The 17,984-nt window shown below is 37.4% G+C and overlaps 1 protein-coding gene across 3 annotated transcripts in view; it reads left to right on the forward strand.

Annotated features, from left to right (window-relative positions):
* Positions 1-17,984, forward strand: part of Tango6 (transport and golgi organization 6 homolog) — a 173,681-nt gene that overhangs the window by 83,221 nt on the left and 72,476 nt on the right. For all 3 annotated transcript variants that reach the window (XM_077793128.1, XM_026404520.2, XM_026404518.2), the window contains one exon: positions 15,688-15,828. In XM_077793128.1, coding sequence (XP_077649254.1) covers positions 15,688-15,828 — 141 coding nt within the window. The remainder of the gene's footprint in view (positions 1-15,687; positions 15,829-17,984) is intronic.

Raw genomic sequence — 17,984 nt, forward strand, 5'->3', positions numbered from 1 at the left:
TGAATGAACCTCCTCTTGTGCAGATTTGCATAATATTGGGGTTCAGAAAATCTCAACCAGGGAATTATAGTTTAAAATTACTATAGGTACCAGGCAAGGTGGTATACACCTGAAATCCCAGCTACTCTGGAGGCTGACGCAAGGGGATCACAAGTTCAAGGCCAACCTTGTCAACTTAGTGAGACCCTGTCTCAAAATAAAAAAATAAAAAGATCTGGGGATGTAGCTCAGTGGTAAAGCACCTCTGGATTCAATCCTCAGTACCAAAAACAATAAATAAAATAAAATGCCTATAGGTGTCTTGCAAGAAAAAAGCATATTATGGGGCTTGGGATGTGGCTCAAGTAGTTGCACGCTCGTCTGGCATGCGTAAGGCAATGGGTTCGATCCTCAGCACCACATTAAAAATAAATAAATAAAGATATTTTTTAAAAAAGAAAGAAAAACCACTTTAAAAAAAAAAAGAAGAAAAAAGCATATTACCAATGGAAGAAAGCATCTTCATCCCAGACCTTAAATAATCCCCAATATCATTTTTTAATTTTTAACTTAAATTTTTTAATAATCAAAATATTTTGTTATGGCTTTATGTGTGTATATAACATAAAATTTGCCATTTCAGCCATTTATATAATTCAGTGGCAGTAATTATACCATTATATTATACAGTTATCACCACTACTGCTTAAACTTTTTCATCTTTCAAACAGAAACTCTTAACCATTAAACAATAACTCTCCATTTCTTCCTTCTTCCACAATAATTATTTAAGACTAGTAACCAGTATGAAGCCACATAATAATCAAACACAAGAAACAAGGTCCCAGCTGGGCATAATGACACACCCCTATAATCCCAGCTATCTGGGAGGCTGAGGCTAAGAGGATCAAAAGTTAGAGGTCAGCCCAGGCAATTTAATGAGACCCTATCTCAAAATAAAGAATAAAAGGGGCTGAGGATATAGTTAAGTGGTAGAGTGCCCCTGGGTTTAATCCCCAGTACCACAAAAAGATAGAAAGGGAGGAAGGAAGGAAAGGAAACTAGGTCCCAAAAGAGTTTAGAAAACAACAAAAAGTGATCTAATAAATATGGGGGAAAAAAGGAAGATATAAAAAGTAAATTTAACTCATTAGGTAAGTTTTTCAGTAGACACAGCTGAAGAGGGAATTAATGAACCAAAAAAAAATTAAAAAGATGAAATTATTAAGAAGGCAGAGCAGAGAGACAATATTTAGTCTCTGGAGGGAGAAATAAGAAAAGGAAAGATTAAGAGATTTGATCTCCTAAAAATTTTAAACTCATTTATGTCAAAACAACCTAACTTTAATTTAAATGCAAAGCCTAATTAACAAAAAAAATCTGCAACAAAAACAACAAACATGGGCTGGGGATGTGGCTCAAGTGGTAGCGTGCTCGCCTGGCATGCATGTGGCCCGGGTTCGATCCTCAGCACCACATACAAACAGAGATGTTGTGTCCGCTGAAAACTAAAAAAATTAAAAATAAATATTAAAAAATTCTCTCTCTCTCTCTCTCTCTAAAAAAACAAAACAAAACAAAAAAAACCCCATTAATCTATTGAGACTGAAAATAGATTTGTAGTTGCCTAGGGCTAGAGGCCCTGGGTGGAAAAGTGACTAATGGGTGGGAGGTTTCTTTTTGGACCCATGAAAATGTTCCAGAGTTAAATAGTGCTGATGGTTTGAAAAACCATGTGAATGTCTGAAAAACCCTGAATTATATACATTAAAAGGGTGAATTTTATTATATCTCAATAGACCTGTTTGGTTTGGTTTGGTTTGGGGGGGGGTGCGGTTACTGGGAATTGAACCCAGGGTTGCTTGACCTTTTAAAGGATAAGCAATTAATGCCTTTATTACTTAAAGGGTTTCTAGAGATTAATAAGAAAAATATCTAGTAGATAAATGGATAAAAACTAATTTGGCATTATGTGTGTAAAACCAGGAGTGCTAGGTGCTGAACTATATCCCCAGCCCTTTCTTTTTACTTTACTTTTCTTTCTTTTTTGGTACCAGGGAATGAACCCAGGGGAGCTTAACCACTGAGCCATATCCCCAGCCCTTTTTATTTTTTATTTGAAACAGAGTCTTGCTAAACTGCTTAGGTCCTCACTAAGTTGCTGAGGCTGACTTTGAACCTACAATCCTCTTGTCTCAGCCTCTCAAGTTTCTGGAATTACAGTCGTATGCCACCATGCCCAGCTTATTTTTCTTACTTTTGAGACAGGGTCTTGCTAAATTGCTGAGGCTAGCCACAAACTTGCTATTCTCCTTCCTTAGCCTCTCTAGTCCCTGGAATTATAGGCATGTGCCACCATGGCTGGCAATTATTTGGCAATTATTGGCAATTTTAAAAAAAGAGAATTTCCAATGCTGACTAAATATAGTGAAATGGGCACACTTGGGCACTCTAGGTAAGAAAATTAATTAGAATATTTTTTGGAATGCAGCTTGGGGCCAGTTATTTCTCTTTGGGGAATCTACCCCAAGGATATAAGTTGGAGGTAGATGCCTATAGTAGTTGAAGAAAGCCTATGAAATCTTTCCACATTGAATAATTATGTATATAATCATGGAATGGGCAGGTCTCCCTTGAAGAACATAAGTGCTTTTTGAAATACAGTTCATTTGTCCACCTTCAGGAAGCATCACCCTCATTCTCTACCTTTGTTTTTACTTCTGTGCCAGCATTACACACAGAACATATAATATTAACCCACACTATCTTGTAATTCTTGGTTAATTTGTCTCCTCTCCAGATAGGCACTGCTGCATTTTAAGACGTAGTAATAGTATCTGGCACATAGAAGTCACCTTGTTACTGTGAGAATGCATGAAAGAATTATTTCTGTTGCCCCTGTTCTAAAGCTCTTTTCTAAACTTGGCTATTTATGCCTTAGCTTCAGATTATTTTATATAGTCTTATATTACTTTTTTCCAAAAATTTCCCCTTTTTTAAAACTGAAATAAAATTTTAAAGAAATCTTTTTTCTAATATTATTATTTCGTATATTCATTATTTGTATTATTACCCCAAGTAATAATATTGTTATTAAAGTTTTAAACGTTATCTTGGATAACTTGGAATTGTCTAGTGTAAAAGCCAGTTGAGATAATAAGATTCCCTCATTCTACCAAAAACAACTGTTAAAAATAAAACAAAATTGTCCACAATTAAACAGTATGTGTACATATTTATTCAAAGAATGGTCTGTGAAAGAAAGAACATCAATATATTTGTGTTGATTTTGGATTTCAGGTGAATTCTTATATTGGTACATTATGATTATACATAATAGTGAGATTCATTGTGACTTCTTTGTGCACATGACATAATTTGATCAGTTTCATTCTCTACTACATATCTTTTTCCTCCCCACTTCCTCTGCTGAACCCCTTCTTCTACTCTACTAATCCCTAGTCTATTTTTACGAGGTCCTTTGTGTGTATGTGTGGTGTTGCTAGGGATTGAACCCAGGAGTGTTCTACCACTGAGCTATACCTCAGCACCACCCCTCTTTAATTATTTTTTAATTTTGAGGCAAGATCTTACTGAGTTTCTCATGCTGGCCTCAAACTTGTGATCCTTCTGCCTCAGCCTCCTGAGTTGCTGAGATTATAGTTATATACTACTTTGGTCCCTTTTTAAATTTTTTTTCTAACTTTCCCATATGAAAGATAATATATGACCCTGACTTCCTGAGTTTGGTTTATTTTGTTTAATGTGATGTTCTCCAGTTTCATCCATTTTCCTGCAAATGACATAATTTAATTCTTCTTTATGGCCAAGTAAAACTCTGTTGGGTATGTATACCACATTTTCTTTATGCATTTATTTGTTGATAGACACCTATGCTGATATCATGACTATTATGAATTGTACTGCTATAAACATGGTTGTGTATGTTGCTACTATATTGCTATAGTAGGCTGATTTATAATTCTTTTGAATAAATACTGAGGAATGATATAGCTGGGTTATATGGCAGTTCCATTCCTAGTGTTTTGAAGAAACCTCATTTTTATTTCCATAGTGGTTGTGCTAATTTACAGTTCCATCAGAAGTGTGTAAGTATTCCCCCCCACACCAGCATTTATCATTTGGACTTTTAAAATTTTTTTTAATGTGTTTTTTTTTTAGTTATACATGACAGTAGAATCTTTTGATATATTTTTACAAATATTATTATTTGAATTCTTGATGATTGCCATTCTAACTGAAGTGAGATGAAATCTTAATGCAATTTTGTTTTACATTTCCTCAGGTGATTTATTTATTTTGGTACTGGGGATTGAATTCAGAGGCGCTTTACCACTGAGCTACATTCCTAGCCTTTTTCATTTTTCATTTTGAGACAGGATCTCACTTAAGTTGCTGAGTGTGACCTTGAACTTGTGATCCTCCTGCTTCAGCCTCCCCAGTCACTGGGATCACAGGTGTGCCATCACATCTGGTGTCCATGTGTTTTTTTTTTTTTTTTTTTTTTAAAAAGCTTTGTTGAGATCTGATGTATATACCATGCAATACACTCTTTTTATTTTTCCAGCACAGGGGATTGAATCCAGGGGCTTTTTATGCTAGCTAAGTACTCAACTGCTAAGCTATATATCCAGTTCTTTTTTTTTTTAATTTTTTTTAATTGTTGATAAACCTTTATTTATTTATATTTGGTTCTGAGAATCGAACCCAGGCCTCACACATGCCAGGCAAATGTCCTACCGCTGAGCCCCAGCCCCAGCCCTCTCCAGTTCTTTTTAAATTTAATTTTATTTTGAGACAAGGTCTCTCTAAATTGCTGAACCTGGCTTTGAATTTGAAATCCTTCCTGCCTCAGCCTCCAAAGTAGCAAGGATTATAGGTATGCTACAATATACTCTTTTTTTTTTTTTTTTTTTTTTTTTTTTTTTGGAGATTGGGAGTACTGGGGATTGAATTCAGGGGCATTGGACCAATGAGCCACATCTCCAGTCCTATTTTGTATTTTATTTAGAGAGAGGGTCTCACTGAGTTGCTTAGTGCCTCACTTTTGCTGAGGCTGGCTTTGAACTCGAAATCCTCCTGTCTCAGTCTCCCGAGCCACTGGGATTACAGGCCTGTGCCATTGTGCCAAGCACAATATACTACTTCAGGATTGAAGTAGTAGCTCAGTGGGTAGAGCGCTCGCCTAGCATGTATGAGACTCTGGGTTTAATTCTTAGAACCACATATAAATAAGTAAAATAAAGGTCTAACAACAACTAAAAATAAACTTATAAATAAAAAAGTGTATGATTCATCTTGGTACAGTGGTGCACACCTGTAACCCCAGTAACTAGGAAGGCTGAGGCTGGAGGATCATAAGTTTGAGTCTAGCCTCAGCAATTTAGCAAGACTCTGTCTCAAAATAAAAATAAAAAGTGATATGTAGCTTAGTAGTGACTTGCCTCTGGGTTCAATCCCCAGTCAAAAACCAAAAATGTATAACACCATAGATTTTAGTTTATTCAGAGAATTATGCATCCACCACTACTATTAATTTCAGGACATTTTTATTATCCTAAAAAGTAATCTTCTCCTTTACCTTTATTCCCTGAGCCTCTTGTATCTCCCCAGATGATTTTATGTTACTTTATACATCTCTGTGATATTTGAATTTTTAGAGTGACCATGTATTATTTATTTCATCAGGAAAAACAATGTCAACTTCTTTAGATTAAAGAAGCAAAGTTAGTTTTTAATTTATTTATTTTTTAGTTGTTGATGACGTTTATTTTATTTATTTATTTGTGGTGCTAAGAATCAGAACCACTGCCTCACACATGCTAGAGAAGCACTCTACCACTGAGCCACAACCCCAGCCCCGCAAAGTTAACTTTTTTTAAAATATGTATTTTTTATAACTTTATTTATGTGGTGCTGAGGATCAAACCCAGTGCCTTACACATGATAGGTAAGCACTCTACTACTGATCCACAACCCCCCCACCCCCCCATCCCCGCAAAGTTAGCTTTAAAGGCTCTCCTTTCCCCTCTATTTATAGGTGTCCTATTATAATTCACTGCTTAGTAAAGGATTTGGACCTAAGGGGGTGAAAGTCAGGATAACTTCCTGTGGAGCCTAGGCCTGATAACGCCCTGAAATGATAGGCAATGTTCAGTGTATATGTGCATTGTTCAGGAGAGAAGGGGCTCTTTGGAGAAGTTTTACAGATCTTTTTGGTTTCTGTATGACACTGTAGTTTTAAGCCCTACAAGTCATGATTGCTGATTTCGAAATGATCACTTTCTCTAAGCCAGTACTAGCCTGGAGTGCCCATGGCAGAGATTTGCCTAATCATCTCATCAGGCATCTGCTAGGCTTAATTAAGGGAAAAAAGAGAATTTAAGAAGAGCTTCTGTCTTGCCTCTGTCACTGGCTGATATCCAGGCACTGAACAAGTCTCTTAGTCCACCAACTGTTCCTTAGGGCACTGGTGGATGTGAAAGATCAGCCCTACCTTGCCAGAATTAACCAAGTGACTACTTCCCTTGGAAGTCTTTGACTTCCTCTTAATTGGGGAGAACCTGATGCATCAGTCAGCTTTGCTGACTCAGCAGCTTCTCTGTGTAGGTGAAATGCCAGTAGAAAAACTAGGAACTAATGAACCTGAAGCTCAGGTGATCCCTCCCTACCAGGTCTTCCCATCTCAGGGTTTCAAGAAATGTAAAGTGTTTTATTTTCTTACCTAGACTCAGCTAAAAGAGTGAATCAGCTGAAAGTTTTCTTGGCTCTCAGAAGCTCCTCTTTTCTTTTTACCAGTAATTCTTTTGATAGCACAAAGAGAATGATGATGGCCTTTTTACTCTTTGAAAGCTACATTCATGGATTTAATGAATTGATGTCTTGCTTCTTTCTTAACTAAGATACACTGAAATGTAAGTTATTCTGAATGTATAGAGCAGTAATTACTTTCATAGTAATACTAATTATTATTTTCCTTCCTTTCTTTCCTTCCTACTTTCCTTCCTTCCTTTCTTTTATTTGCTTTCAGTCAATGTTGGGGCAGCTTTGATCTTATACATCAGTACCTTTGATCATCATGATCTTCTTGACACAATTTTCCTAACTTCTGCTTCCTCTTTCCCTTCTGGAATCATCTGTAAATATTGGATAGAGGCAACTCTGATAAGGTGGACTGTAAGTTTTTAGTGCTATTTCAGATTATATTTTATTTATTTGGAATCAGAATAAGAGGTTTAGGGGTTTGCAGTAGCCTATAAGGTGTTGCAGAGTGGAGATGTTTGAGTCACTGGATAAAAAACTGAAACTCTTAATCTTAATTTTCCAGTTCCCTTTTGTATGGCTTTTCTGTCATCACTAATGTTGGCAGCATCTCAAATTAGAATCATTCATGAGTTTCATTAACATTACTACCTCCCTTTTCACTTGCTAAATAAAGATACCAACTAGGAACAAAGCAGCCCCTAAGAAGCCCAGCTAGACCCAGTTGATAAGCTGACTGTTCATGTGGGATGCAAAGTGGTGGGTCCTTCTCCTTACACCAACCTTGGAATCTGATGGAAAACACATTTTATAGAGTAAGGCTAATTTTTTTTTTTTTCTGTACTGAAGATGCAACCCAGGTGATGTTTAACCAGTAAGCTACATCTACATCCCCAATCCTTTTTATTTTTATTTTGGGACAGAGTTTTGCTAAATTACTTAGGGCCTTGCTAAGTTGCAGAGGCTGGCTTTGAACTTGTGATGCTCCTGCCTCATCCTCCCAAGTCCCTGAGTTACAGGTATGTACCAGCATGCCTGGCAAGGCTAATCTTATATATACTTGAAAATGTAAGGTTTGCTATCTTTTGAGTTAGGATTTTGTGAAGTTAGTACTATTTTCATAACTTTATCAATTCCCTATTCCTCAGCTTCTCCCTCAGTAAAATTAGGAGTACTAATAGCACCTACTTCGAGCTGGGTGCAGTGGCACATTCCTGTAATCCCAGTGACTCAGGAGGCTGAGGCAGGATGATCACAAGTTCCATGTCAGCAACTTAGCAAGACCATGTCTCAAAATAAAGAATAAGAACTGGGGATGTAGCCCAGTGGTAGAATGTCCTTGGGTTCAATTCCTAGTACCACAAATAATTATTATAATAATAACAACAGCAATAATTATAGCTTCTTCAAAGAATTGTTGAGCACTAAAGGCATGAGTGCTGAGACAACGCCTGGCATATTGAAGTCACTCAGTGTGTTAGTCTTTGCTGTTAGGCTTACTTTTTAATAATATTTCATGATCCTCGGGCTGGGATTGTGGCTCAGCAGTAGAGCGCTCACCTAGCACGGGTGGGACCTGGGTTCGATCCTCTCAGCACCACATAAAAATAAAGGCATTGTGTTGTGTCCATCTACACCTAAAAATTAAATGTTAAAAAAAGTCTCTTTGTTTAAAAAATAAATATTTCATGATCCAAATGGCTTCCAGTAAGTTTGGCTAACTATGAATAAACAGGTTATTCACTCATTTTTTTCCCTCCAAAATGGGAATTAGAAAACAATGTTATTTGGATTCTTATTTAGAGATAGACACTAGGTACGGTTCTTACAGATCTTCAGCTGTTAGGCTTCATAGCTTATTATTATAACTGTTTTTTCCTCAGGCCTGAGTAACACACACTCATCCTGAATCTTTATAAATTTGTTGGGACCTATCCACAGTTAACACAGCTTTGGAGCTTTAAAGAAACTAAACATCAAATTGGTATGCTAGATGTTGTCATTTATTCTTAATTACAAAGACAGCCCAGCTATTGAGTTTCCCATTCTTCCTTGATCTAACAACCAACTTCCCCAGATTGTGTAACTTCCTGGATTCTCAGTGCTGGCATTACTATTAGTTTCCATCATAATGAGAGTTCTCAAATATAACAGGATTCTAGTACTGAGTAGTGTTTTCCTTCCCTTTGGAGTTCTACCTTTCTTGTTTTTGTGATTTAGAGCTGCAAGAGAGGACAACACAGATTGGTTATTATCTTTTCATAATCAGAAGGAAAATTTCTTTGTGTCTGACCACTTCTCTTGACTGTCACTCATTGTCCTTTTCTAACTAGAGCTTCCTCTGCAAATTAATATGTATTTTCTTATCTTGCTAGTTTTTAAGATAAACTTATTTTATTAATTACTTTGAACAAACCTTAATAAAATATTTTTATCTGCTGCCCTGTTTTTTTACTTCTACCCCAATTTCTAAGCCCTAGAGATGACCATGTTCACTTCTCTATCTTTTAAAAGTAGTTTCTTCTACTATTTACCTCCTTATTTTTAAATAAAATGCTCATACAGATCTCTTTTGATTTAAATTTTTGGACATTATTTAGTCATTTTCTGCATTAGCTGCAGACTTAGTGCACAAACATAGGCACACACACTCAGAGCCCTGCTAATGTTTTCCCATCTAAATGTTTGGCTAAATAATTGGGCAGTGCTCGCTGCCAACTATGGATATGTATAGTAATGACAAGCAAGCCTACTGCAGTAATCAGTCTTTTTTTTTTTTTTAGAGAGAGAGGGGAGAGAGAAAGAGAGATTTTTTTAATTTTTTTTTTTTTTTTTTGGCAGACACAATATCTTTCTTTGTATGTGGTGCTGAGGATGGAACCCGGGCCGCGCTACCGCTTGAGCCACATCCCCAGCCCAATGATCAGTCTTTCTTGTACATTCCTTTAGTTTTCCATGTACTTACTGCTATTTTTTTCCAAAGATTATTTTATACCATCTTTGTTCTCTTTTTTCCACACTCCAGACTTTCACACCTGTCCTGTTCTTTTTCCTTATTTGTGGGCTTATTCCTTTTTCACTCTTTAATTGTCACTTTAATGGAATTTCAGGAGGAAGAAGTATAAATGTTTGTGGTAATTCTGCCACATTTGGTTGCAAATTTTTTCCTAGTCACCCTGTTACCCTTCCTAGAAACAATATGTGTCATTAGTTTCTTGTATGTCATTCCAGAAATCTTTGATGAGTATGTATTTCTCCTTTGTACACAAATACAGTTGAATTCTAGGCACACTGTTCTGCACCTTACTTTTCACTTAATACTGTATCTTAGAATTCATTCCATAATTTCTTCAAAAACTGCTTTTGGGGAAGGGGTAGTGTGTGCATTATATTCCATTGTATGAATAGCCATAATTTAATCAGTTTTCCATTAATGAGCATTTAATTTGTTTTGTGCCATCTCTGTTACAAATAGTGCTACAGTGGAGATTTTATGTGCAATTTTCTACTTGTGCTAGTGAATCTAACCACTATACGATCACGGCGAGCGACCAGGACGCCACATGCTAGTGAATCTATTAGAATAAATTCTTAGAGTAGAATTTCTGGCTTACCACAGAAGTTATATTTTTTAAACATAATATTGCTTTTTTTAATATTAATGCAAGACAGTGAAATGTGAAATGTTTGTTGGTTTTCCCATTTAGCTCGTAAATATCAAGTCATTTTCTCCCTTTTGCTATTCTTATGCTGCAAGGATAACCAAAGCAATTTGGATACCAAAGGAAGATGATACTATGCCCTTACTGGTGGATTTCCCTTTACATTTAAGATATGCTCTTTTATCCCACTTTCTACTATCCAAAAGCCTTTTAAAAGAGTAGATATGAAATATTTTCTTATCATTTTTTCTTTTTTCAAAAGATAGATTTATTTAGAAGATAGATACAAATTCCAGGAAGAATGTGGACCATCTCAAGAGTGAGATATGACCTTAATATCATTTTTATAATAACCCAAAAGTTTAAATTTATTATTTTTAACTGATAAATAAAAACATAAAATTGTGGGCTAAGGATGTAGCTCAGTGGCAGAGCATTTGCCTGGTGTTTGCCAAACCCTGGATTTAGTCCCCCAGTACCACGAAAACAAAAAACGTAAGAGTACAGATTTATGGGGTACCATGTGATGTTTCAGTACATGTATATTACAACTTTTTGAGACATAATTCACATGCTATACAGTTCATTCATTTAAAGTGTAAAGTTCAGTGGGTTTTAGTACATTCACAGAATGTGTAACCATTTTGACAGTCAATTTTGGAATTTCTTTATCATCCCCCAAAGAAACTTCATATCCATTAGCAGTTGCTCCTCATTTCTTCCCAACTCCTACAGCCCTACATAACCACTAAATCTATTTGCTCTCTATATAGTTTTGCCTAATCTGGTCATTTCATGTAAAGAGAATCACATAATACATGACATTTTATGTTTCTTATGGTTTGTTGGCAAAAATACCTAATAGGTTCAAGTGCATAGGTAGTTTTCCAGTTTGAATGGGTATTTTAGGAAGTTATCTGTCCAGGAAAAATGATGAAGGTTAGTTTCAAAGTAGAGATGGCTTAGCAGGTTCCTTGATAGAGCCAGTCAGCAGAAATATTTAGAATTAGACCATCTTTCCTATAATGAAGAGCACTAAATCAAGTGAGATTGTACCTAAACTCCTTCTATTGATAAAGGACTTCTACTTTGTTCCCATCAAAAATACATTTCTAGAGGCTGGGGATACAGCTTAGTTGGTAGAATGCTTACTTTGCATACACAAGGCCCTGGGTTCAATCCCTAGCACCACAAAAATAAATAAATAAATACATTTCTATGGGTTGAGATGAGCTCAGTGGCAAAGCGTCTGCCTTGCATTCGCAAAGCCCCGGTTCAACCACCCAGTTCAAAAAAAAAGACAAAAAAAAATACATTTTTAGTTTTGTAATGAAAGTCTTTGGCTGACAGGGGGCTCATTATTTTGCAAAGTTAACTGTTTCTATTTTATTATAAGAAGCACTTTCAGTAATATTTTTTAGTCGAGTTAGTTCACCTCTGTGCTATGCAGTTCCCCCAAAACATGGATTAGAGAGCTTTCATGAACTCTTGTCAGTTTGGGTTCACCTTTGCCTTTTGTATATCTTATCTGTTACACATCCTGAAATGCAAAGTAATTTTTCTGTGATCAGAGCAGGGAGAGGTATCTCTCACATGATCTTTTGGTTCTTATTGTCAAAGGGATTGATGTGTCATGTTTTCTTGAAGCCTGTGTTGACCCAAAAATTACCCCATTTTCAGATTACAAAGGAATTATCGAGTGTGAGGGATCAAGTGTCATGTGAAGGTTATGACAGTGACCTCAGCATGTCAATGTTAGAAAATCCTTCTAATAAGAAACAAAAACAACCACAAAAAGGCTCCTCTCTGTCATTGTCATTTGGTCTTAACCATCATATATGATTCTTTTCGCTTGTGAGTAAGACAGGAACTGCTCTTATCCTCCAAGGAGTCATAAACTTTTAGGTAGCAACCGTATCCTAGAAGGTAAAACTCAGCAGTCAGAGAGCCATTTGGCAGCAGTCTGTGGAGCAGGCAGCAGGAAGAAAAACAATGGCTGACATACCCAGAACTGTGGGAAACAGGGAAACTGTGCTTTGCCATTGCCAATCTTTATATAAGAATGGGAAGACTTATAGCTCCTTGGTAGAGTTAGGTTACCATTGTAAAAAAAAAAAAAAAAAAAAGCAAGAGGGGTATGTTGGAATTCCTTTGGGGGGGGGACAATAAAAGCATATATATATATAAAAAAAAGTCTAGTGGGTAAAAATATAGTTGGATCCCAGTGCCCAAAGCTTGCCTTCTCCCTCCCTCTCATGGCTTGACTTTCTGTGATGGAGTCATTCTTGGTGGGCTTCCGCCACCTGGTAGTCACTGACAACTGCAGGTTAATAATGTCAGCGGGGGTGTGGTGAAGGAAGCTTGTCTCTCCTTTCTTTTTCTTTTATTATTTTTTAGTTTTAGGTGAACACAATATCTTTATTTTATTTTTATGTGGTGCTAGGATTGAACCAGTGCCTCATGCATGCTAGGTGAGCACTCTACCACTGAGCCACAACTCCAGCCCCTCTCCTAGAGTTTTTTTCAAAGGGGTTCCAGGATCAAGTCTTATTTGGCCATTCCTGAACCAATCATCAAGGTTGGGGTGGCATAGAATATCATAATTCACCAGTGTGGGGAGGGAGGAAGAAAAAGTGAGTAGTTAGCCCACTGAAACCAAGCAAACTGAGAGGAAAAGAGCCATATGTTTTCAAAGAAACACCAGGGTCTGATTGTCAGAAGAAAGTAGAGGCTCTGCACAGCCACATATCTGTCCACTGCAGAGAGGACAGCAGGGCTAATTTGACCAGGATGATATGTGCATAGAACTAAATAACTGTTTTGTGTCTATGACTAATGAGAGAATATAGGAATAAACAACAGTGGGAGGACTTTAATAATAAATGAGTTTCAGAAAAGCTGGATATAGATCAAAGTTTTATACAGCAAATTCCATTTTCCCATTGTTTTCCATTACAAAGTTCAGACTACATTCTTAAAAGGAAACAGATCCAACATATCTCTGAGTTGGGAACTTCTAATGAAAAAGTGGTTATAATAGCTACATTCATGATCTCTATACACTAGTCCTTGTAATACATCAGTGCCAGAATTGAAGTTACCACCTACCAATTCACTTTTCTTTGGGGGCTCTTTTAGGACTTAGAAGTTATTTCCTTTCTCTTCCTCGCTTTCTTTTAAGTCACAGATTGAAAAAAAAAAAAAATAAGTCACAGATTGTTTTCCTATGCTAGAATGTTTCCTAACTCCTCCTTAAACCTGCAAGGACTTCTCTGTTACTTTATGAATAGAGTGAACTACAGCTAGTGTCACATATTACCAACAGGGAGCTGTGTATTTCAAGTTTGGCCACAGCCTGAAACTCCCTTAAGAGCTGGGTACCCCTTGTGTAAAATTGGAGCCCACATGCAGGAAGGCGTAGCTTAGGGCCATGTGCAGAGGCTTCCCTGGTTCTTTGGAAGCAAAAAAAAGGTAGGGGTTGGGAGGACAGAAAAGAGGATGGTCGGACAGGTGCAACCCTCAGCAGGTGAACTGCCTTCATGGCCCACCAGATGTGGGGGGGGGAGTGAAGAGAGAGAGCCATGATTTATAAAAGAATGCAATCACAACCGTACTTTAGAAAATGTTGTTGTGAGATTATCAGTTTAAACTGGGGAATGGTAAACTCGGATGAAAATTAATTATGGATTTCTCAAACATTTATTACTCCCTTATCATCCTCTCTTTTTAAATCCCTCAAATTTGTATCAACTGTGTCTTTGAGCCCCGTTTACTCATCCATTCATTCATTGACTCTTTAACAAATGGTTATTGAGCACCTGCTGTGTGTTGGCACTCTAGTAGGCATAGGGGACACAGCAGGAAACAAAACAAAATCCCTTGACTTTTATAGAGTTCACATTCCGGGGAGGAGAGCAGACAATAAATAAGGAAATATATGACCTGTCAGGTAATATTATGTGCCAAGAAGAAAATGAAGCAGGGTGAGAGGGATAAAGAGTGGCAGGTGAAGGAGGCTGCCACTTTGTATTTGGTAGATATGATATGTGCACAGAGACATGATAGGAGTTCAGGAGCAGCTGTGAGGCTTCCTGGAGATGGAGCAGCAGGGTTGGGGTCTGAGCCAGGGACAGCTTGGTCTCCTTGAAGAAAAGCATGGCAGCCAGAGCTGAGAACAGTGTGCAGGAGGGGAGAGTAGGGTCAAAGAGGGGGTTGGAGAGAGAACCAAGGCAGTGGGGGGATGGGGAGCTGCTCTGTGTTGGGGAGAAGAAAACCATTGTGGGATTTGGGCAGAAGATTAAGGGCTCCTCTTGTGTCTTAAGTCAAATTGTTCCAACTGCAATGAGGGAAAAGGATAGATACAGGAGAGACCAATTAAGGGATTATTGAGAAAATCCAGACTAGACACTAGGGATGAAAGTGATTGAGGCAGAAGTGGTGAGAAGCATTCTCATCCTAGATATATTTTTATTGTGAAATTTCTATTTCCTATTTTTTTTCTCACTGTTCTTTAGAGGGATGAAAGCTTCCCCCCCTCCCCCGCCAGTAATAGAGTTTGTTTTTCTATAGTCTGAAGACAGGGGGCTTTATTTTGGTCCTGCCTGAGGTTATAACTCCCTTATTCCATCCCTGCAGAGCTTGCTCAGTATGGGGCTGGGCTCAGATATGATAGCACTGTTGGAGGTTATACACTGAGCAAGCCCTGGCAGGGATAGGAGAAGGGATCCTAGGAAGGGGGACTCAAGGGCAGTATCTTTCCTGTTTCTGTTCATCAGGGAACTCAGCTTGAATGCTCTGAAAGTTTCCTTGTGGAAATTGCTCTCATCATTGACAGAGAGAAATTACACTGAAATGGAAAACTATAGCAAAGACAGGAAGCACTCTAGGCTTTAGACCGATATGTTATCAGTGAGTACAAGTCATCCAACCTTAGAGCCTCAGAATTGGGGAGATCCCTAGTGGTCTCCTGCTGCTGAATCCCTCTGTGATAGTAGTAGTCCTCTAGCCTCTGCTTCAGGAGTCTGTAACCCATAGAACATAGAATGTCCATACTGAGAGAGGAACCTTCGAGATTGGGCTGGGATGAGATGAATCTAGGAGTCTGAATTCCCAGAGTCATCCCTTGTTGTCTCTCCAAATAAAGGACAGCCCTTTGTAGTAGGTGGGTTTAAATGTACCTGCATCTCATCACTGGATGTCTGGGTTTATTTGCCTTTCAATCCTAAATAATAATAAATTGTTTTCTTTTTGTTTCAAACCCCAGGAGTTGCCCTGCTCTCAGATGTGTACCCTGAGAAAATTTTGGTTGATCTCCTGGCTCAGTATGACAGCAGCAAAGAGAAATACACACCAGAAACCAGAATGAAAGTTGGGGAAGTCCTGATGCGAATTGTCAGGGTATTAGGTGAGTTTTCTTCTTCTATCCTCTGGAACATGGTGGAGAAGTGTGGCTCTGAACCAAAGACTGTGTCCTAGAAGGTTTGTTGTATTAGTAGGTGAGGGCAGATTGGGGGCTGAGATGAACTAATTCCCTACTATTTATTGAATGTCCATTTTGAGCTAGAAAGTGGTATACTGGGGAGCAAGGTGAAAGAAAATAATTGTTCATTCTGAAGACAGAGATTAAATTAAGATGAACTTCTCCATAAGCCAGTAGGAGACTTTATATATTGACAACTGGCCTATATAACATAGAATTGAGAGAAGTAGTTTTTAACCTGTGTTCTATAGACTTAACCATTGACTGCCACCCTGTGTAAACACTAGTAGCCTTACAGTAAGGCAAACCAATCAGACCATTGAGAGCCAGAATGTATGACAGAATCCATTTTACCCAGATAACCACCATGTTGAATTTTGAGAATTATTTTCTGTTTGGGGATTGTATTCTTACCTTCCATGTTCTGTATCAGATTGTGTTATGAAAGATAGCCATTATTAATATTTTGGCTTAAAAACAATGCCACACTGGCCACTTAAATCAAGAGATCACATTGAATTCTTTATTTACCAGCATTGCAAAGAATTCATTAAATTTCACATAGCCACACACTATTTGTATGGACATAGCCCTTAATTTTCCTGATTTCTGGATGCCTATTTTGGTTAAAGATACAACCTAGAATTCCAGCCAGTTAAATCCTTTCATCAGTGAAATAAGACTTTCATGAGAATGAAATTTGAAAATGAAATTTTATCCCATAAGTATGTACAATTTTTATTTATCAGTTAAAATTTTTAAAGGTATTTTTTCTAGCCTAGCAAGTCTAAGTATGAGGCCCTGGGTTCAATTCCTAGCACCACCACCCCAAAAAAAGTAAAAATATTTTTTTTCTGCTCTTCAAAGAAATGAGAACTTTATAAGTTCATCTTAGTCCTGAATTTGGGCTTCAAACATACCAGACAAGTAAGTATACCATTATAAGAAATTGTTCTTTCATAGTGGTATGAATATTAAGCTTACAATATCACAAGATCCAGTGTAACCTCTGATTTCTATTCATACGTGCTGTTGCGTTTGCTAGAATGAAGGACTGTAAAGCACACATAGACAACATTAATATAACATGTATTTTCTCTGTAACCTCTGGTAAACCTCTATGTTGGGATGGTAAACACTGAAAATGCACATTTCTCAGTCTGCACTGAGCAATCCAGGTTATCTCTGGGGGTGAAAGTGGAGTTGGGGGTGAAGGGGCTGTGCTGAATGGCAAAGAGGCCTTACTCCTCTTTATATACTCTTATAATCAGCTCAATTTCCAAAACAGTCTTTTGGCATTTCAAAGCAAATTTTACCAATTCTGCAAGTTCTCATTTTTCTGTAGCTTACCCTTCCAAGTATCCAGCTTTAAACATAGCCTTAGCTTTAGCTGCTAGTGTCTGATTCACATTATTGGCAGAGCATCCCTAATCTGAAAATCTGAAATCCAAAATCTGAATCTTTTTGAGCACTTGATATGAGCCACAAATAGAAAATTGCATACCATGAAACTTTGTTTAATGCAAAAAAAATTTTTAAATATTGTAAAAAATTACCTTAGGGCCATGTGTATAAAAGGTGTATATGAAACATAAATGAATTCTGTGTTTGGATTTGTGGTCCGTCTCCAAAATATCTCATTATGTGTGTTCAAATATTCCAAAATCCAAAACACGTTGATTCCAAGCACTTCAGATAAGGGATAGTCAACCTGTATCAACTTACATAGATGAATTTTAATATTCTTTTTTTCTTTTTTGTTGCGGGAGGGATACCAAGGATTGAACTCAGAGGTGTTTAACCATGAAGCCCCTCCCTAGCCCTTTTTATGTTTTTTTATTTTGAGACAGGGTCTCGCTAAGTTACTTGGGACTAGCCTTGAACTTGTGATCCACCTGCCTCAGCCTCCCAAGTTACTGGGATTACTGGTGTGCGACACCACATCGGCTGACTTATTAAATTCTTTAGGTGAAGTTAAAGCCCATTTTTACAACACAGCCAGTGTTCTTAGTTGGCTGATGTTCTAGAAATCCTTGTGAAGAGTCACTTTGTAAGGCTTTCCTAATAAGAACTCTGGTTGT

The sequence above is a fragment of the Urocitellus parryii genome, chromosome 15, assembly GCF_045843805.1.
Source record: "Urocitellus parryii isolate mUroPar1 chromosome 15, mUroPar1.hap1, whole genome shotgun sequence".
Lineage (NCBI taxonomy): Eukaryota > Metazoa > Chordata > Mammalia > Rodentia > Sciuridae > Urocitellus > Urocitellus parryii.